This window comes from Schistocerca nitens, chromosome 4 (genome assembly GCF_023898315.1).
Source record: "Schistocerca nitens isolate TAMUIC-IGC-003100 chromosome 4, iqSchNite1.1, whole genome shotgun sequence".
Classification (NCBI taxonomy): Eukaryota; Metazoa; Arthropoda; class Insecta; order Orthoptera; family Acrididae; genus Schistocerca; species Schistocerca nitens.
Window position 1 is genome coordinate 613,030,947 of NC_064617.1, and position 23,058 is coordinate 613,054,004.

At 42.7% G+C, this 23,058-nt stretch overlaps 1 protein-coding gene across 1 annotated transcript in view; it reads left to right on the forward strand.

Annotated features, from left to right (window-relative positions):
- Window positions 1-23,058, forward strand: part of LOC126252470 (uncharacterized) — a 1,574,240-nt gene that overhangs the window by 994,590 nt on the left and 556,592 nt on the right. The window contains exon 4 of the mRNA XM_049953364.1: window positions 9,714-9,868. Coding sequence (XP_049809321.1) covers window positions 9,714-9,868 — 155 coding nt within the window. The remainder of the gene's footprint in view (window positions 1-9,713; window positions 9,869-23,058) is intronic.

Below are 23,058 nucleotides of genomic sequence, written 5' to 3' on the forward strand. Positions count from 1 at the left end.
CCATCAGCTCGTCCGGTCTAGGCAAAGGAAAAGAATCAATGACAGTCTGAGGATTAACTGTCGACTTAAAATCAGCACACAAACGTAACTTGCCAGACGGTTTCTTTATAATAACTAAGGGAGAAGCCCACTGGCTCGCTGAAACGGGTTGAATAACACCGTTGTTTTGCCAACGACGAAGTTCATCTACTACAGGTGCCCGGAGGGCGTGAGGCACTGGACGAGCACGAAAAAATCGAGGCTGAGCATTATCTTTTAACGTAATATGAGCGGCAAAGTTCGCAGCACAACCTAGTTCGTCTTTAAATATGTCACTGTATTGTTTACACAAATCGGTTTTGCTGTCTTGAGGAACAACAACAGAATTAATTTGCAACACATTGTCTTGGATAGACAAGCCAAACAAGTCAAAACAGTCTAATCCGAAAATGTTTACTCTGTCTGTAGCGCGGAGCACTGTGAATGAAACTGTTTTTGTATTGCCACGGAATGTGGCTGGCACGCTACATACACCTAACACAGGAATTTGTTCTCCACTATAAGTAGCCAAAGAATGTTTTGCCGCTGAAAGTTTAGGGCGGCGGATAGCCGCATACGTAGCACTATTTATGAGAGTCACAGACGCACCAGTGTCTAATTGAAAATTGAAGGTCTTATCCTGGATGCGTAGCTTCACAAATAGTTTATTACACTGTCTCTGGATCGGTGCAGCGGAGGCGGAAGACACAAAATCAGCGCGTTTAGCGCGTGTTCGCTGCTTACGACAACTCGTGGTTTGGGCGGGTGGAACAACTCCCGCTTCACTTGCAGTCTGTACATTAATTTTTACAGCGTTTGAATTACGCTTGGGTCGCATAGCAGAGGGCTGGGTGGGTGGCTTATTGCGAACAAGTTTATTACCCACACGAACCGTGGAAGAGTCTTTAAACGCGACCTTCTGGGCGGGCTGGCTTTGAAGAACATGAATATCCATGGGCTGGGCAGCACTAGAATTGTTCTTGCGTTTACGCAAACAAACAGTCTGGATGTGTCCTTTCCTTTGACAAAAGTGACAAACCGCGTTTCTCAACGGGCAACGTTCACGAGGATGAGGAAGAACACACTTAGGGCAAGACTTAACTCTATCATTTTGCACACGCGGCTGACGAATGTGTTTAACATGACGCGGCCGGCTAGTGTTTACAGTCTGACTCTGCCGGTGGGGCCGCGGGCGTGACGTAACTTGCTTAGCACAGGCAATTTGAGAAATACATGGCTGATCTAACTCACACTCAGCATAGTCAAAAGTATCTTGGGCTTCAATGATGTTCATCACAGTCTCTAATGACGGGTCAGGCAACTTTAAGATAGCAGCACGAATACGAGAATCTGCAATGTTTTGAGTAATAGCGTCTCGTAACATGACATCACTGTAGGAAGCTCCACACACACAATTAAATCGGCACTGACGGGTGAGGCCCCGTAAATCTGTTAACCACTGTTTATTAGATTGATGTGGCAGTTTCTTTAATCTGAAGAACTTGAATCTGGCTGCTGCCACATGAACTCGCGACTCGAAATACTCAGCAAGCTTGTTAACAACAACGTCATAGTCTAAAGCTTCTGGCTTGGATTCCGGGAACAACTTACAAAGTAGTCGATAGACTTCCACGCCTGCAGTGGAAATTAAATAAAGCTGCCGCTCAGTACCCGTGATTTTGTAGACTGTCATGTGCGCCTGCAACTGCGCGAAATATTCTCGCCATTCTTCTCTTGGTGCATCAAAAGCATGGAAAGGTGGTGCTGCCTGTGCTTGTTCCTGTTGTGTTGGAGGATTAGCCGCTTGTTTGGCGATTGCTTCCACCAGACTTTGTATTTGCTGACTCTGTAACAAGATCAACTGTTGTAATTCGGCAGACATAGTGAACACAAATTAAACCAGCCCCCAAAATTTTATCGCTATAATTAGTATAACCAGAAACAAGTTGAACCAGCCCTGCACACGAGTTCGGAAGCCCTCGTCGCCAGTTTTGTGGCGGCGTTCGTAGCGTCAAACAATTCGCTGTAGAAACGGCTTACGAAGTCACCGCCACACTTTTAATAGCGGGCCGACCGGTCCGCTGGAACAGTGAACAGAAAGATGAAAACCCAAACACTCTGATTAAATAAAAGTCGGTACTTATCTTTATTAACGAAGATACAGAAACACAGTAGTGAACTCCGTGTCTACAGAGATCTGTCTAGTTCGAGTCGGAGCGGCTAGGTCAGCGTCGGCTGACGACAAACTACAACTCTGCTGCGATGAACACACAACTGACTAGCAAGTACACAATTCGGTGGCGAGTATACAACTGAGCGGCGAGTACAGAACTGTCCTAGCGCTCGCGACTCCAGCGCTTAAGAAACCAGAAGCCAGCGGTGGCGCGCGCAGACTTGCGGCGATTTCCTGTCTCGCTGGCGCTGCTTATGCGGACGGCGTCCGGACTTTGATGCTGCCAACCTTTTGGCAGCGGGCTCGGGTGGCATTACTGGCTAGGATATAACAGATGCTCGTGATCCAGTATTATCGGAGTGGAAGGTCCTTTATTTTACGAAAAAAAAGAGTGAATTCCTAAGGGACCAAACTGCTGAGGTCATTGGTCCCTTGACTTGTATACTACTTAAACTAATTTAAACTGACTTATGCGAAGAACAATACACACACTCGTGCCCAAGGGAGGACACTTACCTCCGGCGGGAGGGGCCGCGCAATCCGTGACATGGCGTCTCTAACCGCGCGGCCACTCCGCGCGGCTTTTATGTTATACATTTTTGGTTGGAGCCGATCCTGATTTTATTCAAGGAGTTTACCGGTTCCAGTTTTGCTAATTTACATTGCTGAAGGTTTTTCTCTGTTTGTATTACAGTAACAGTGTCCCTGTGAATCGGATTTGAGCAGGGTTTGTAATTTATGGATATTACTTGTGCCCTCCTGATTTAATGTTTTTGTATTCTTTTTAATGCTTGGTGTTTTAGTTGAGCCTTGTGGGGGCTACTGATTAAATTTCATTCACACAATCTTTTATAGAACTATCTCGAGTCAATTGCATCCAACTTAAAAAGATCAAGTAATATTTCTCTAAAGTTTATTTTTCACATTATTTTGTAACTGATCATTGGTTGTTATGATTTGGTGGGCTACAGTTGTTAGAATTAGCTAACTAAACGTTTAGTGAGGATTGTGCTTTTTTCCTTCAGATCATGTGTTAACTGAAGTCTTTTCTCTCCATTTTAGTAAGGCCTGTATCTAACCACTTCATTTGAGACTTATTCAATGTATCTGAGGTAGAATCTCTATGTAATGTTAATATGGTAAATCTCAACTGAAAGTTTCTCAATTTTCAAATGTTAAATCTTTTTGCTTGTGTTCTTACGTCCATTTTGGGTTGCTACGCTTCGGGCGTTTTAAAGAAAAAACAATTATTTACAAGTTATTAAATAAAGTATTTTCTGAGGGAGGTGTCATGTTTTTGTGCCCTGGTACGTTACAACTCTTGGCTCCGGGCTTGTTCAAACATTTCACAAAACGTTGGACACAAAGAACGCCTACGGGAAATGTAGGTTACACTCCCGGTGGTGGAATTTGTGCAGCTACAAGCCGAAAATGTAAGGCTAGCAAAGTCCAAAAAGAATTCAGTAGTGAACTAACGTGGACAAGAGTAACATGGATGGCGTACTTAGATAAAAAACATAGTGAGAAAATTAAATGCAGAGCATATGGCTGGACAACATACTGGGACATCCTAATACTGCACAGCACTCAAATTACACTTGAGTCTGCCATCCGTAAACGATATGCGTCCATTTCATGCCTGACTCTCCTCCCTCCTGAACCCGTGGAACCGATGTTTCTGACGTGTACCTGCCGCACCCATCCATTTCCACGGCAGTCGTGAGGAGTCAGGCAAATCATGCACTTGCCAGGGAACTCGATTCGATATTATTGACCCCTGTTCCTTTCGGTGTGTTTTCTTGCTCATGGTTTTCGCACACAACTATGTTTGGAGCTTTGTTCAGACCTTAGAAATGAACATCTGGAGGCCTAACTCATCGTATGCGGACGGTTGCACTCTGTTTGTGTCGAGAGAGCCGAGATGCAATAGAACGGCAGCGCGCAGTTGCATTTCAAAGTCTTCAGGTACACACAAGTTATAATTTGTACGTAGCGATCGTCAGCTTGTGTTTATGACCATGGATGACCACTACAGGGCAGAGTTTAATTGATTTGTGACACACGATAGGAGTTGCACGTTCAGATGGTGACGCTGTGATGTAGGCCAGATTGCGGGACATTTTCTATGTCGACTGTACTTCTTGGTGTAAAGTGACGATTCACGCAAGTGAATGTTGAACCGACCGAGTGGCATACAGAAGCAGCGTTTTCTGGTTCGGTATGCAGCCTGCTATATTGAACAGTATTTATAAAGGAGGATTATTTTTGATTGTATATGAAGATGGTATCTGTTCTTTCGGACATGTCCGAAACAACACATACCATCTTCTCTCTCTCTCTCTCTCTCTCTCTCTCTCTCTCTCTCTCTCTCTCTCACACACACACACACACACATACACATACCATCTTCTTCTGTGCAGATGCACAAACAGTGCCGGAACTCTTACGGGAATCGGGAAAAAGCCTCGAGTAATGAGTATAATGGGCAGAGGCGCTATGAATATAGTGCGGGACAATAAGTTGGGAATGTGGATCTCACGGGAGGCGTGCCAGAGATAAGTCCCTGCAGTCGCATTATGCTCTGTGTTCTCGGTGGCTCAGATGGATAGTGTGTCTGCCATGTTAGCAGGAGATCCCGGGTTCGAGTCCCAGTCGGGGCACATATTTTCAACTGTTCCCATTGACTTATATCAACACCTGTAGGCAGATAGGGGTACTCGTTTCATTGTAATTTTTAATTGTATTACATAGCTGGCTCTGACCTCGTAGACCTCCGATGATCAAAACTGAACTGAAAAGAGGTTTATGATAAAAGTTCACACGCAACTTGTGAGGGCGATGCAGAATACTTGTGTCTCCTTAAGACACTTGACAGAGGAAGGCAGAGAATACTTCTTACCAGTAATAGCAAAATTGTACCGTTTCCCATTCTGTTATTGAGCGAAGGAAAAATGGTTGTATGCTTTCATATGCAACCTGATGGACGAAGCAAGAAGAACATTACAAGCAGAACAGCACAAACAAAGAGGGCATTCCTGTCCAAGAGATGTCTGACAGTATCAAACATACGCTTCAATTTCAGAAAGAAATTTCTATGTACGTTTAGAATACAGCATTGAATGTTAGCGAATCATGGGCAGTAAAAAAAACGGAACTGAAGAGAATTGGAGCGTTAGGCATACGGTGCTAATGAAGAATGTTGAAAATCAGATGGACTGATAAGATACGGAATGAAATGGTTCTCTGCAGAATCATTGAAGGAAGAAAATGCCGAACACTGACAAGAAGAAGGGACAAATGACAATGTAGCTTGCTCATTTCTTTTCGCTTCGTAGGGATCGAAATGAAAGAAATACACGAGTTCTGCCTGACATCGTCCTCCTTACCATCAGATAAGAAGAACCTCACCTGATGACCTGCTGCTCTCCGGACAGTGATGGCGTCGAATTTTTTTCCACGTACTGCAGGATTATCGATTTCTGATTGAAACTAAACGTATAATGAAGAGAACAGGGGAGACTACAGACCGGTACAGACAGCAAAAACAAATACAGATTTATAACCGTAAACACATGACAGGCAGTCTCGATAGGGGTATGTGGTAACTAGCCAGTCCACGGTTTCCGATTACACACGTTATCCGTAGTCTTCTTGTGGGCCAAGCCAGGATTACACGGAAAGACAGAAAATACGAACAAAGATAACGAGAACTGTTCCAGTCGCTAGAGAGAATTTTGATGCTCCTTAACTAACTCAAGATGAACTTCACAATTCGAATCTTAAGATATAGAGCCATGAGTGGAATCACGTTGCGAGCACACAGACAGGGATAGTACGACAAAGATCATTGAATTAACATAGATCAAACTGGGAGTCTGATCTGTCGCGTTTCAAACCAAATATTTACGTCTTAAACATTGAGGGCATTCCACCTTGAATGTCTTTATCAAAACTCAGAGTAATTGTGTCTGGTTGCTCCGATAGCGATGGAAACCAACACACGCAGCGCAAAATTGGGTATACTGCGCACGACTGCTGGTCACGAAATAAAGCCCGCAATGTGCTGCCGCGAACCGACCCTACCGAGCACTGCCACGAACTGAGGGCGACAGTCTGACTCTCGGTAGTCTTGTAATCGCTGGTCCACACACGCTGTATGCTTCCGCTGACAGCAAAAGGTCCCTGCTGCCAACATGAGCGAGTGCGGAGATGCTGATGGTTGCCGAGACTTTCAGCAGAGGGAATGTTCGGCCCACCCACGCACAGGCTGGCGTTACGGGTTCGGAAGGGGGGGGGGGGCAGGTGTCTTGATGTCGGAGAGGCTGGTCACCCTCCGCGCAACCGTCGCCCTGGCGTGCGTTTTTGAAGCCAACAGCCACTGGATTTTCTGCAGTTCTACTCCATTTTGACGAACTTGTGAATTAAATAATTTGTTAACTCTGAAATTTCTGCGTCCCCACCATTTGATAGTCTTGTGCCCAGGCAAGCTACCTGTGGTTACGGATGGCTTCACAAACTTATTTTAATGGGTAACTAAGCGAATTACAATCATCTTGTTTTTAATAACTAGCTTTGCAGGTCTGTACCTACTGCCATTACACTCGTAATTGTATAAGGAACCCGAATCTGAGATTGGATCAGCAGTTTTAATTTTATTTTACCTCCTCTCTTCGTATAATGTTTGGTCTGGACCTCTACAAAGACTTCGACACGTGCTTTAACCGTCTCTGGAAAGTCTATGTATTACAATAGAAGACGTGTAATGGATTCAGGGAATAACCTCTATGATACCAAAGAGAGCTAGAGTGGAAAAGCAGTAGGTCCACGATAGTAGAGGAAGCTGTAGAAGATAAAAATAGTAGGAGAAGACAGAGATTGGAATACATTCAACAAATAATGTCTTTTTTTCTACGTAATGACGTTTTGTACTATTTCTCTTACATATTTAAGCGATATAACAGATTCCAGAAGCCGTACCATTGCTTGTTAGTAGCTTGCGTCAGATTCCTGATCTTCAATTTCATCATTACTGCACTCGAAGAACAAACAGTGCGCTATCTCGCTCAAACTAAGGATAGTTTTATAAGAAACTTTATTGGATGTCACGATGCTAAACCACTTGTGTTAAGCAATTAGATGTTTCTCAGATCATTTGTGCTATTTTTATGGAAATGATGAGGAACGACACAGTTTACAGTCTGTGAATGTATGACTTACGTGGGTATTGTTACATGCTGACTTAAATTTAATAACAGTGAATATTTTTACCAAGCATTTAATTAGAAATGTACATGGACTTTTTTAAAAATATTTTCCCTGTAGCAGTTAACATCAATTTACAGTGAAATACTGGTTTTCGTGTTTGGGGCAGTTGAAAACGGCTACTGGATGCATAGGAAGATGTCAGGAGAAGAGTAAAAGTGGTCTGGTGTTTTTCTGGTCTAGTGTGTCTGAAACGAAAAGTCTGATACAGTGTGTATTATCAGCTTCGGGATATAACCGTGTGATGTGGACGTCTTATGTTGTGAAAACCATTAAAAAACTGAGTGTTGGTTAGCGAGAGACAGTCATGTGGGAAAGACCCGGAAACAGATGATGAGACTGGAGAATGAACCTAGCAGCAGAATGTGAGCCGTTTTGAAACTTCCAGGCATATTACAACTGCGTGTCGAACATGTTCTGGATACCAGAACTTCGCCTTTCGCAAACAATGGCAGCACGCATGTTCCTAGGGATTCCAACGTGACCTTGGGTACAGATGAAGATGACGGAGCATGGAGGTCAGAGAGAAGATCCTGGATGGTTACAGGCAATGGGTGTCGAGGGTCGCACTGGTCGATAATCTGAAGACTGTTCACAGAGTCACTGACGATTGAGAATGTTTGGCTGATGCAAAACGAACGGGACTGAGTGCTCGAGTGATGGCGAACATTTTTGCAAAGAATATACTGAATCCAGTCGGTAGGGAGCAAAGTCCACTGTATTCTGCATATCTGTAGGCAAAACAGGTTCGTCTGTCCCAGCGTATTCGCTTCTGAGCCAAGATAAGCATCATGGACGGCGTGGAAGAGGTGGCGACAAACCATGGGATCAACAGAATCTTTAGGTCGAAAACATAGATTGAGGCAGATCTGAGGACGGGATACACATCAGGGGGCGTATGCGATTGCTGCTGGCAAGAGGCGACAGTGTGGGATGGATTTCAGACGAGAGACATCGTATGAGAACTATGATTGTGACACCATTCCTGGGCCACTGTTGTTGGAAACTTCTGGGCTATTGGTATAGTGTTATAATTGCGGAATCTTCCGATCCGATCTTTCGGTCTTCGTCTTGGCCATCCTTCCGGGAAGGGCTGCATGCTTACTGTGCAGTCACTTCCCGAAAAGAGGTCTACAGTAAGACGGCAGAACCGTCGGATCAGAAAATTCCTCAAGAATGACGTGATACAAATATTCAAGAACTTTTTAACGTCATGACGCAGTTTTGTGACACCTTACTGCTCAATGTGTCTGCAACGCAAACGTGCATATTCTCCTTCGTTGAAGGAAACCAGCGATACGGTTTCAGTTGTTGATAAGCACCCCTGATAGAGACACGAAGCTCCATTGACTGCTAGCACCAGCCTGCTTTCGAAAGTGCCTCGACATGGTCGCTCTCAACTGCGTGAGTCGCATGTACTGCCAGACAGAAGGATAAAATTGTCATTTTCGTAAATAATAAGGTTATCCTTCTGTCTGACAGTACAGTTAAGTTCCATGTATTTTTTTTTTAATCGGCAGTCTTCTAATTGGCTCTGAGCACTATGGGACTTAACATCTATGGTCATCAGTCCCCTAGAACTTAGAACTACTTAAACCTAACTAACCTAAGGACATCACACAAAACCCAGTCATCACAGTCTTCTAATTGGTTTGATGCGGTCTGCCCCGAAATCTTCTCCTGCGTTAACAGAATCAGCTCAGAGTAGCACTTACATCTTACCTCCTCAAATATTTGCTGGATATATTTCTCTGTCATCTCCTACAGTTTTTTCCCTCACCGACGTAGGTTTATAGTGATCAAATTGCCTCTGACTTAGCGCCACTTCAAGTTGTTTAAAACCTACGAGCCATTGTCAAATAGTGACTGCTGTATTGTTGCTACTGTCGACTTTACATAGCACCGTAACCGACTGTGACGTCACTGGTGCCCAGTCCTGCGCCGTATAAGATAATGTTTTGGTCACGATACCGTCTTCTCCATTTCAAGCTTCCAGTGCCCGTGTCCCAAGGTGTGCCTTACTGCAGACCGCCGTCTTTATAGATAAGCAACTGTACCTTATAGGAATCGTCATCAGTGACGTCACAAGCGGTAGAGCCACTATGTGAGCACTGCAGCAGCAACCAGACTACAGTCGCTACTTGATGATGGCGGTCGGTCGAAAGCTCGTTGTTTTTAAGCCGCATGACGCGGCCGGCAACACGAGATAACTTTTTCGCTGCTGTGTGCGTGCTGAGTGATGACGGCGGCCGTGTTGCAGGATGGAGGCGCGGCAGGTGTGGGGCGCGTGCGCAGGCGTGGGCTCGCACTGGGCGCTGGGCGTGCTGCTGCTGCTGGGGCTGGCCGCCGAAGACTGGAGCGGGCCCGCCGCGCTGCTCTCGCTCGCCATCGCCTTCACCGTCGCCCTGCTCACCGGTAAGTCCACCGCACGCCTGCGTCACCTGTGCGTGTCATTCACGGTGGTTGCTGCACTCTTCCTCTTAGAAATGATTCGTGTTTTGTGTAGACATCTGTAAGCCTACACTGAAAGATTTATGTATTTATACAAGTGTTGATTCGGACATTTAAGTACTGTAACCTCCCATCAGAAAAAAATATGTATATCATTTACATTCAGTGTAACCTCCCAACAGTTTACTATTACGTAATCTCGCAATAAAAATGTAACTAACCTCCCAATAAAAAAGGGGCTCACATATAACCTTTCAATAATTAACTGATTGTGAATCTAAACTGATAAATTTGGACTTCAGCAGAGCTGCGTCAAGGCCATGAAAGATCATACTGAATAAATTGAAAATTCTTACCTCAATGAAGTCGCCGGATATCGCGTATACAGGGTGAAAAGTATTTAAACCGACAAACTCTGGGAGGTTGTAGCGGACATCAAAACAAATATTTTTCCCTAATGTCATTTTTTTCTATGAGGAGTATTTAAACCGGTAGAGGAAGATTTCTCTGGCGGCAAATTAATTAAACCAACAAACACTTTTCCAATTTTTTATGACCAAGAGACAACACATTAACACAACCCAATTTCAGTTAAGTAGATTTTTAAAAATTCCTCCATTGACACATAAACAAAGGTTACACCGTCGGATCATGTTCTGTCTGATACGGGCAAAAACCCCAGGAGTATTCTGAATTGTTCCTGCTGCTGCTACTATCCAAGCAACCAGATCCTCTTCTGATACAACAGAGGTTGGGTAAACAAGGTTGCGCATCTCTCCCCACACAAAAATGTCCAGAGGGGACATATTGGGGATCGAGCAGGCCATGGTACAGGACCACCTCTGCCAATCCACGTTTCTGGGAACCGTCGGTCCAAAATCGACGCACACGACGACTGAAATATGTTGGAACCACATGCGTTGTCTTGTAGGGAGCGGGACGTCTTCCAGCAATTCTGGCAATGCCCTGGCGAGAAACTTGTAATAGTACCGTTTAATGGCCTAGGAAGCAGGTACGGCCCAATTAAACAGTCCCCAACAACACCGACCGACACATTAACGAAGAACCGCACTTGATGAGCGCTAGTAACTGTGGCATGTGGGTTATCCTCACTCCAAACATACGAATTGTGCATGTTGACGACTCCATGGCGCCAGAACATTGCTTCATCGGAAAACAAAACAGAGGACGGAAATGTAGGATACGTTTCACACTGTTCCAGGGACCACTGCGAAAACTGTGCTCTGAGTGGATAATCAACTAGTTCCAGGTTTTGGACACGCTGTAAGTGAAATCGACGTAACAATTTCTCTCGAAGGACTGTTCTTAAATTCGTCTGATTCGTCCTCATCTTACGTGCAGTTGCACTAGCGCTAATTGAAGGATCCCGCTCCACATGCTGCAAGATAGCTTCCTCAAATTGCAGCGTTCTTACCGCGCGACGGCGTCCCTGTCCAGGTAATCTGCTAAATGATCCGGTCTCACGCAGACGTTGGTACACAGCAGCAAAGGTCGTATGATGTGGGATATGGCGATCAGGATATCGTTGTTGATAAACCCGCTGTGCAGATCGTCCGTTGTGGTGCGCTACGTAGTACGCACCAACCATATCAGTGTGCTCACTCCAGGTGTATCGCTCCATTAGCAAACAGAGGCAACGCACTACTACACTGCTGGACAGCAGTTGCCTACAACTGAAGAGCGTAATACACCCTCTAACAACTGAAGAGCGTAATACGGCCTCCACCGGTTTAAATAATCCTCATAGGAAAAAATGATACTAGGGAAAAATATTTGTTTTGATGTCCCCTACAACCTCCCAGAGTTTGTCGGTTTAAATACTTTTCACCCTGTATATCTGCTCCTATAAGAAATTTTTCTGGCACAGCCCAGTGCAATTCTGGGCGCTAGATTTGTCATGTATAAAAATAAACAACCGATTTTTCTTTACGATAATCGGGATGATCATGGATTGCAGAAATTAGTAAATTCCTTAAATTCAGATGAATGATTGTCAAAAGTTAATTTTATAAAAAAGATTATTATTAAAAGATTTTTAAAAACATTTACATGCGTCTTGATATAACAATAGTACAAATTTTGTTGTAACAAAATACATATGCGCGGCCGGCCGAAGTGGCCGCGCGGTTCTGGCGCTGCAGTCTGGAACCGCGAGACCGCTACGGTCGCAGGTTCGAATCCTGCCTCGGGCATGGATGTGTGTGATGTCCTTAGGTTAGTTAGGTTTAACTAGTTCTAAGTTCTAGGGGACTTATGACCTCGGCAGTTGAGTCCCATAGTGCTCAGAGCCATTTGAACCATTTTGAACATATGCGCGCGGCTGCTTTTACCTTGCATTATATCGCTCAGGCACCGCCATTGCTCCCCACCACCGGCCCAGCCAACTCCATACACCAGACTGCTAGCTACTACTTACTCCTACTCACACTGCTCTTACTGCACCCAACACTCTTACTGCACCCAACACTGCTCTCTGGTCTGAGATTCTCTTATAGCATACATATTGCAGGCAGCGCGTGAGCAATCCATCGAAATTACATCTGCTAGAGTGCGCTAGCAATAAATTCCTTAGTCATGGACCTCTTACAGTACTTTTAATGGCAAAAAGTGAAAATTTGTGCCGGACCCAGACTCGAAGCCGGATTTCTCGATTCAAGCGGACTGTCACCTTAGCCGCTTCAGCTATCCGACCATGCTTCGCGTCTACCCAAAATTTTCAACTTACCGCCCACTACAAATGTAGCGCCGGCCGCGGTGGTCTAGCGGTTCTAGGCGCTCAGTCCGGAGCCGCGCGACCGCTACGGTCGCAGGTTCGAATCCTGCCTCGGGCATGGATGTGTGTGATGTCCTTAGGTTAGTTAGGTTTAAGTAGTTCTAAGTTCTAGGGGACTAATGACCACAGATTTTGAGTCCCATAGTGCTCAGAGCCATTTAAACCATTTTGAACAAACGAAGCGTCGCCTGTCCATTACCCTCACTGCTCACAACTTCATGCTGATCACCGCAAGAGGTAGGACGAAGAGCACATCTGCATTGAATGATCATTAATTGCCATCAGAGCGATAACCGCGCATATACACATGTCAGGAAGAACAGAGACTACCTTCATGACAGTTAATGATCATTCAGTGCAGTAGCACTCTTCGTCCGACATTTCTGGGGTATCAGCGTGGAAATGTGTGCAGAAATGGGAGTAATGGACAGTACGATACGTACGTCGTGTGAGACAAGTTGGGAATTCGGGTTAGACGGGAAGCGTGCTTGGATAGCCGAAGCGATTAAAGCAACCGCTCTGGGAAATCAAGAAATCCGGTTTCGATTGCTAGGCGGTCAAAAATTTCCACTTGTCGCCACTGAATTTATTTCAGTACCCGATCGTCACAGTACATAATTTGTAGAATGCCGATTTTAAAAAAAATGTCGATTGGTACGATAGGACTAGCTGCAACCTAAGCTGAAGAGTGGAAGTGACTGGAGGTTGCAGTGGCGTATACCTACGTAACCGGAATATACAATTTATTTACAAAAGAAAGACAAAAAATATTTTGGAACACGTAACACAGTTCACTATAAACATGGAAGCTTAAAGTACATCTTAAGCAATACACAAGAACAGCAAATTTCGAGTCATGTATTCAGGAACAGCATAAAAGGATTCCCAAATAATGCAGAACGACCAGAACCAGTCTCTGAATAATTAAAACCCAGACTGAGAGAACAAGATCTAGAGAGAAAAAGGACAATACCAATAATATTAAAACTACAGAATTCACTTACACTAGGCCTAACCAAAGACTTAGAATTCAGAATGACTAAGTGAAACTTTGTAATAAATGATAAATCCTCGTGGTACAAGAGCAGTAAATTTAAGTATACCGGTAGACATCAACTGCATAGAAAGATTTGTCGTGCTCACAAGAATCACACATTGAAACAAGGAAATGAGCATCAGAATTAACTAATCTGTTCCCAAAACTACTTTATATTCAGGATGCAATTGTAGCTTCACTCAATACTGCTGCATGGACTGCACGTAATGTTATCCAGGAGATTGAAAAACGGGTGTAACACATCACACACAAAATCAGTTAAAAGCTGTATAAGAACATGCACAATTTTGCATAGACCCGCTGCCCATATACGCTACGTCGCAATAGTGCCTCTTGTATTGCCTGTATGTAGCCCGCCCCGGTTGGCCGTGCGGTCTAACGCAGGACTTTCCGGGCGGGAAGAAGCACCTGGTCCCCGGCACGAATCCGCCCGGCGGATTTATGTCGAGGTCCGGTGAACCTGCCAGTCTGTGGATGGTTTTAGGCTGTTTTCCATCTGCCTCGGCGAATGCGGGCTGGTTCCCCTTATTCTGCCTCAGTTACACTACGTACAGGAGAGTAGTCAATCAACCAAAAATTGAGTGTTTTAGAAAACTGCTCAAAGATATGAACTGGAAAGACGTTTATAGTGCTCATGACATGAATGAAAAATATAACACATTCATGAACAATGTCAGTACCATGTTTGAAAGCTGTTTTCCTCTAAAAGTTACTCAAATTAAACAGAAGTCTATAATAAAACCATGGATTACACAAGGAATAAAGATTTCCTGTAAGACAAAAAGGAAAATGTATCTGTCGACCAAGAATAGCTCCAATGCTGATGATTGAGCTAAATACAAGGAATACTGTAAAACATTAAAAAAAGTAATTCAGATGTCTAAACAAATGCACTACGAGAAGAAGATAGCAATGTCAGGGAACAAAATAAAAACAATATGGGATATAGTGAAATAGCAGACTGGTAGAACCAGAAAGGAACAGGAGCAAATAGCACTAAGGGTAGATGACACATTAGTAACTGATGGGCATAGTGTGGCAAATCTATTTAACAAGTACTTTATATCCGTTACTGATTGAATGAGACTTTCAGGATCAGTAAATAATGCCCTTGAATATCTGAAACTAGCCTTCACAAATAGTTTCAAGTACATGAATATATCACTCACTTCACCAAAAGAAATAACGTCCATAATAAAATCTTTAAAAACAAAGCATTCTAGTGGGTACGATGAAATATCAACAAAGTTAATTAAGGCATGTTCTTGTGAGTTTAGTACAATTCTAAGTTACTTGTGTAACCAGTCAATTATAACTGGGACATTTCCTGACTGGCTAAAATATGCAGATGTTAAGCCTCTATTCAAGAAAGGGGATAAAGAGATACCATCAAACTACAGACCGATTTCACTTTTGCCAGCAGTCTCAAAAATTTTAGAAAAAGTAATGTACAGGCAGCTGCTCAACCATCTGACCACAAATAACATATTATCAAGAACACAGTTTGGATTTCTGAAGGGTTCTGATATTGAGAAGGCTATTTACACCTACAGTGAAAATGTACTTAATTCATTAAATAACAAATTACAAGCAGCAGGTATTTTCTGTAATTTGTCAAAGGCATTTGATTGTGTGAACCACAACATCCTATTAAGTAAATTAGAATTCTATGGTGTCACAGGCAGTGCTGCAAAACGGTTCAAGTCATACCTCACTAACAGGAAACAAAGGGTGTCAGTGCAAGGGACTAGTGAATTAAGTCATCAGTCATCATCAGAATGGGAAGAAATTACATATGGTGTCCCACAAGGATCCATCTTAGGGCCATTGCTTTTTCTTGTGTACATTAATGATCTCTCATCAGTTACACTGCCAGAAGCAGAGTTCGTTTTGTTTGCAGATGACACAAGTATTGCAATAAATAGTATGTCAAGTGTAGTTCTAGAAAGATCTGCTAATGACATTTTCATGGATATTAATAAATGGTTTAAAGCCAACTCACTGACATTAAACTTGGAAAAGACTCACTATATGCAATTTAGAACCTGTAAGAGGTTTACACCCAGCATATGCATAAAATACGAAGAAGAGCAGATAGAAGAGGTTGACAGTCTTAAATTCCTGGGATTACAACTTGATAATAAATTCAGTTGGGAAGAGCACACCACAGAACTGCAGAAACGCCTTAACAAATCTGTATTTGCAATTCGAGTGTTAGCAGGCATAGGCGACATAAAAATGAAAAAGCTTGCATACTTTGCCTACTTTCATTCCATAATGTCATATGGTATAATATTTTGGGGTAACTCTTCAAGTCAAACAAAAGTTTTCAGAGTCCAAACGCGTGTAATACGTATTATTTGTGGAGTAAATTCACGGACGTCCTGTAGAAACCTCTTCAAAGAACTGGGTATACTAACTACTGCCTCTCAGTATATTTACTCATTAATGAAATTTGTCCTAAATAATATATCTCTTTTTCCAACAAACAGCACAGTTCATACATACAATACCAGGAACAAAAATGATCTGCACAAGGACTTAAAAGCACTTACTTTAGTTCAAAAAGGGGTCCACTACTCAGGAACACTCATCTTCAATAATTTGCCAGTAAACATAAAAAATTTAGTTACAAATAAAGATCAGTTTAAAAGGAGCCTGAAAGACTTACTAGTGGCCAACTCCTTCTACTCCATTGACGAATGTTTTAATAGAAACAAATGATGTATTGTATATATTCATACTACTAGTATTGTTATTTCAGCTTTAAAAACAAATTGACATGTTCCACATCCACGAGGATCTCCTCAGCACGTATCTATGGAACGTAAACTAATCTAATCTAATATGTCGACGATTGCTGCGCAAACAAGTTCTCCACGTACGCGTACACCACCATTACTCTACCATGCAAACATAGGGGCTACACGCCTCTGCTGTGAGACGTTCCCTTGGGGTTCCAGGGTTTCACCGGGGGCCGAAACGTACAATAACCCTGGGTTCGGTGTGGGGCGGCGGAGAGGTGAAGTGGACTGCGGTAGTCGTCGTGGGGTTGTGGACCACTGCGGCTGCGGCGAGGACGGAGCCTCTCCGTCGTTTCTAGGTCCCCGGTTAACCTAACAATACTATACTGTAGGTGCTTGCTCGGCCGTTTAGCAAGCAGCCCTGGAAACAACTTGCACTGACCCTTCTGAAGTAATGTACACAATGCACACACACAAAGCCCAAGACAACGCCCCAGTCGGTGCTCTCCAGGAACAGTAATGAAGAGAATTTCGGACATCGATACGACACCGGACGCCCCGTACGTTTAGCTGTCGCGACTGTGAGCTTGTATTGTCAGCTTCGAAACAGCACTTAGATCATCAGGGACCTCTCCAACCCTTGCTGCTCCATTGCACAACAACACATGCTGTTTGAGCGACAACGGGTGTTCGTTCGTTGTTTCTGGGTGGCGCTGGCCCTGCATCGCACTTGATACCAGCGACCTCTCGTGAAAGGCGATACAACTGCACCAGCCTTCGCGCCACGTGCTGAACGGCACGGATCTTGCTCTGTGCCGTGAATTCAAAGCAAAAAACGAAAGACTAAAAAAACGACAAAAATTGTGAGTATTCGAGTAATTGAGTGCTCAGCTACTGTTAGTAGCTCCTGTGCAGATGAAGTGTGCCACAGAAACCATTTCAACTTGGATTTGAATACATGGGAGTTATCACTTACAATTTTTTTTCTAGTTCTGCTGCAAGCGTGTTGAAAGTGAAACCTCCTGAATAGCGCACACCTTTCTGCATAAAGCTTAAGCACAGATTATCCAAGTAGAAATCATTTTCCTATCTAATTCTCGCTGAATGAATGTTCTAGCTCCTGATGAATGAGTCAGTATTGTCTACAACAAATTCCTTTATGAAATATATGTACAGGGACGGCATGGTATTCAGAGACTCCTGAAAAATGGCCTATACGACGTTCGTGGAATGACATCAAAGATCTGATCGCCGTTTACTGAAGTAAAAATATTTTTGGCTGCCGCAAAATGTAATGCCATGAGATATAATAAAGTAAGCGAAGCACAAGTCTTCGCGTTTCATTGTCAGAGACAGTGGAAGTAATTGTTATAGAAGATAGTATCATTCAGTTTCTACACAAGATCTTGGACGTCGCTGTTACAAGAGAGTCTTCCATCTACCCTCATTACAAAACAACTAAAATGATCGACTATAATCTCTATTTGACCCATCTTGACATAATGAAATTTTACTTTCACAAGACGTCGAGTCAGAAACTGCATCTACTGTGTCTGGTTGTAGTCATGCGATAATCTTTTCTCTGAAAGCCACGTGCTAATATTACTTACTACCCTATTATCTACATCACTTATATTACGTTCCTTATCTTTCACGATAACATTTGTTCCATTTCCAAAGAGATTTTCTTTTCAGTCATCTGCCATGTTTGTTTGCACATCTTTGGTATATATCAAGTAAAAGCAAGGGACCTACAATAGAACATTGTGCCAGTTGCAAGACTGACAACTGCGCCTAGTGATACACACCGTACTTTTAGTCCCTTATATTCCATATGATTAGACTTTGGACCATGGTTACACCCTCAGCTGTCTCTTAAGCAAACAACGAGCAGTTCGCGATTTGGCTTACGAAATAAATTATCCTTGTCGCAATAACCGCTCCCTTACAAGGCATATTAGAACATTGACAAGACGTCATTAAATCGATCTAAAAGCAAATCAAAATGTAAATGACTTAACTACAGACAACTGATGATGTTTTACTTCAATAAAGCGAAACGCGTCTGGTGATAGAAATGACGCATTTTTGTAGTTGCAACGACAGAACAAAAATATCTACAAGATATTAGAAAATGACTGTTTTTAGATTTGGTAACCATGTGCTCGTGCTATGTACCAGTATATCGAGTAAATGATCCTCAAACCCCAACTACTTTATACGTTCCCGCAGTTACCACTTCCTCCAGTTACCTTTAACATATCATCGTGACTCTGAAGGAGGCCCATTTTAGCTTCAATTCAGACAAAAAGAAAATGACTGGCTCGTTAGTTTAGACCTTAGACTTTAAAAGTTTGCCCAATAGTTTCCACAGTATCTTTGCAAGGATTCCTTTCCCATGCTGAAGAAATTACTTACCCATTTGCTAAAAGACACATCCAAAAAAAGTTCAGTTCTGTGTCATTAAAACAAGAAAGATTACAAGATAATGGACGTAAGCTCTTTGGCCGTTTGGATATATGGTCTTCTGTAGCCAGAGTCGCATGAAAAATATAGCATTCTCATTTACACTGTCTTGTTTCGTCGCACAGGCATGATAGTATTTACAAAAACTTCAAGTCCATAACTGTTGAGTTGTAGTAGACAAAGTCACGACCACACGAGGCGAACGCCCAAGCAGCTACTCTTTGAATGATGTGAAACATAAATTTAAATGGATAAAAAACACGGAACTAATTACCAGACTAAATATTTACAAGCAAAATCACGCGTTACCGAGATGAACGCTAAGATAACTTACACGCCATGAAATAGAATGAATTTTTAAACAAAAAGGGAACAAGATTGTAGTGGGACAGAAAAGTGGCAGGCTGAATTGAGGCGTGAGCGAAAGTTGTACTTGGGACATTTCTGTTTCAAAAAAGTTTCATGCAATTAAAACAAAAGGACAGCTATTATACAAAAGCTCAAGGCAAGAAACCAACTTATTATCCATGGATCACGCGTGGAAGTTGGAGGTTGAGTGCTAAAGATTTTTATTACCAAATTAGTTATCCAAAACTCATTTAAACGTAAATTACTCTACCATACCTCTCCTGGGCACATCCATGACAAACTTAAATAAAATATTTCTATCCTACCGTCGAAGTGGCGCAGTGGTTAGCACATTGGACTCGCACTCGGGAGGACGACGGTTCAAACCCGCGTCCGGCCATCCTGATTTAGGTTTTTCGTGATTTCCCTAAATCACTTCACGCAAATGCAGGGATGGTTCCTTTGAAAGGGCACGGCCGACTTCCTTCCGCATCCTTCCCTAATTCGATGAGACAGATCACTCACTGTTTGGTTCCCTCCCCCCCCCCCCCCAAATCAACCATCCAACCATATTTACCCTTACTAATGACCAAACTGACTGGGAATTTATAAAGCAGAATAACTCAGATTAATTTGACACAACATTCAAAGCATAAAATGGAATTAACAACCGTTAGGATTAATTTAAACTGTAACTAGTGTAATGAATAAAATCATTACTTTGTTACTTGAACAAGAGTCCTTCGGCTATAGTTTTAACACATCAATTACATTATGACTGCGAACGCAAATGAACCTCTTGCCATAGTTACAGATCAGGAATATTGCAACGATAAACCCACTCAGCTTTGACAACAAGGAATAATTATACAAACAATCCTTGTATAACACCACAGTAATGCCACACGGCCGTACACAGCGGCGTACTTCACTGGAACGGCGCGTACATCGCCTTGGCGCGGCTTCTAATTCCGTGTGGAAGTGTGAGGTCTCGTGATGGCACAAAGACAAGATCGCGGTAAAGTGAGTTCGGAGTACAAATTTCTGGTACCGTAGCATCCGAAATATAATGATCAACCAGAACATTATGGCCGCCCCCCACTGTGAGACAACAGCTCCTGATGGTGCTGCGGGCACACAACAAAAATAAAAGGCACAGAGGTGAATGGGGGATCAAGATAGTAGCTATATGGGGCAGCAAATGGTGTCACTGGCACAAGCACTTTGTAAAACGGCGAAGTATTGCGGCCTGGGGCCTGGAGACTAATATCTAGAGAACAGAGAAGCTGGGTGTTGGCATGCTGACGTCGTGAGTATCCTTGGAAAGTGGTTGAAGAATAGTGAATAGGCGACAAGGTGTTGGACATCTACATCACGTCTACGTCACAGAACATGAAACAGCGTTTAGGGCGATCTGTGGCAGATCTTCCGACATATTACAATATATTAGTGGCACACAGGATATTTGACTGTTCTCTGGAAATTGTCCTAAATGATTAATTATGTCATTTTATGCTCCTAATATGCTTTCTTTCCTCTTGAATTTCAGTATTCTTTTATAAAAAGGGAAATGAAATTCAAATAATCTGAACGCCCGCCAAAACGCTCCTTTCAAGTCGTGTGATGCCTGTGACGTCACTGAATAGCTAACTGGTTGAGATGGTTCAAATGGCTCTGAGCACTATGGGACTTAACTGCTGAGGTCATCAGTCCCCAGAACTTAGAACTATTTAAACCTAACTAACCTAAGGACGTCACACACATCCATACCCGAGGCATCCGAGGCAGGATTCGAATCTGCGACCGTAGCGGTCGCGGGGTTCCAGACTGTAGCGCTTAGAACCGCTCCGCCACACCGGCCGGCACCTAAGTGCTCCTTCTGTCATAATGCTAATTCACAGTGATGTTATGTTTTGGAATTTACGTTTCGGAAAATTGGTTACAAGAAGTGTGTAGTAGCATACTGTACAAACACATCTACAAAAACTCCTAAAAGTTGTTTTCGAGTGTTCCAGAGAATGAGAAGATGCGTAAAATGTGGTTATTCTGTACTGGCAAATTGCCACCACGTCGACGCACAAAATCATTATCTTAATTAAAAACATGTTGCACTGTGAAGTTAATACTAATTTACCTCCGAGATAGATGTAATTTCGTTGCATGATGCTATACTTTCTTGTAACAGTAGGGATGCTCTCACTATTACAAGAAAGTATAGCATATTGCAACGAAATTAAATGCTTAGTGAACATTGTTGTTTTACCAAACTTCGACACCGGCATGGTAGCTCAGCGTCTTCGGTCAGAGGGTTAGCTGCCCCCTGTATTTAAAAACACTGTTCACACACGTCACGTTCAAAAAGATATTTTATAGTTAATGTGACCACACACTTTTTACTGTATTACAGACAATGTATCTTTTTTCTTTGTCTGTCCACCTAGGATCCTTATTGTTTAAACTTTTGAAGTTTCGTGCTCTTGCGTAAAGATGAAGTAAGTCTGCTTCAGACAATGAGCTTAATTTACACTTACAAACACCACAGCCGTTACCCGCACGTTGTACATGCCTTAAATCTCTCCGTATAGAAAACCTCATGGTACTACATCTCGTTGTGCTTTGGGCGTATAGTGATATCTTCACTAGTAGAAATTCTTTCGGAAAAGGTGAATTGTTTGTTCACCAAGTAAATGCATTTATCCTCTGTTGTAAATTTCTAAGGCTAAGGTTAATGTGAAGCTATATATAATACATCCCACCATCGAAAAAACTGCTGCATCAGTTTTTGCTTACATTATTTTCGTACTTCGTGTAAAACTTTTAAAAATATGTGATTCTTCCATGATTCGAACATGTGATCACTTTATTCTCCGTCAGGTGCGCTACCCGTTGCTCCACCGAGCATCTGCTTACAGTTGTATTTCGGCTGCGTGTCTTCTATAAAGGAAATCAGCACTAAGAATTGCTAAGAACTATTTTAGTGTGCTTTGGGTCGTAGCGCATGAGTGACAGCCGACAATAAAGTTATAATATAACTACCGATTTGCAAAAGTTCTACAGTTCCTTATTTTCAAGTGAGTTTAATGACGTTTCAGGGAGCAGAGCAAAGAATGTCCGTAGTTACCCATATCGCAGCCCTAAATGGGTGGTGCATTAAGGCATCAACTTCCACAAGGTTTCCAATATCAGCGTTCACAAAATTCCTTTCTATTGTTATTTAAGAGTTGTAACTGCGTTTTCCATCACAAAATAGTTAACCTGTTTGCATAAAATGTATGTGAAAAGCTCATAACTTCGGCCAACACTCATATAATACACTTACAGCTTCGTCTTACTTCTAGTCTGTGACGTCACCATACCTTCAGCCAATAACAGAGCGTTTATAATCACGTGGTCAAATCTTCATATTTAATGATTTTTAAGTATAATTACATAAAAAACAGATGTTTAGTGAGAATATTGACCGTCAATGCTATTTGAATACTATAATCAGTGAGAATAACAACAATCCAAACCATATTTTTAGCACAGGAAACAGCATATTGTTTTGGAACACACCAATCGCCGCACTTTGTTGGACATGGTGCTGCGCAGCAGACAACCGCAATGTGTAGCGACGAACCAAAGTCTTTCTCTTTACACATTGTCTCTGTTTCACCGATCTTAACTTAGTGCCTGGGACCGAAACTTCGGAGAATTTTACACATTGACAATGCGGTCACATATCCAGAAGGATTTTATTGACTGT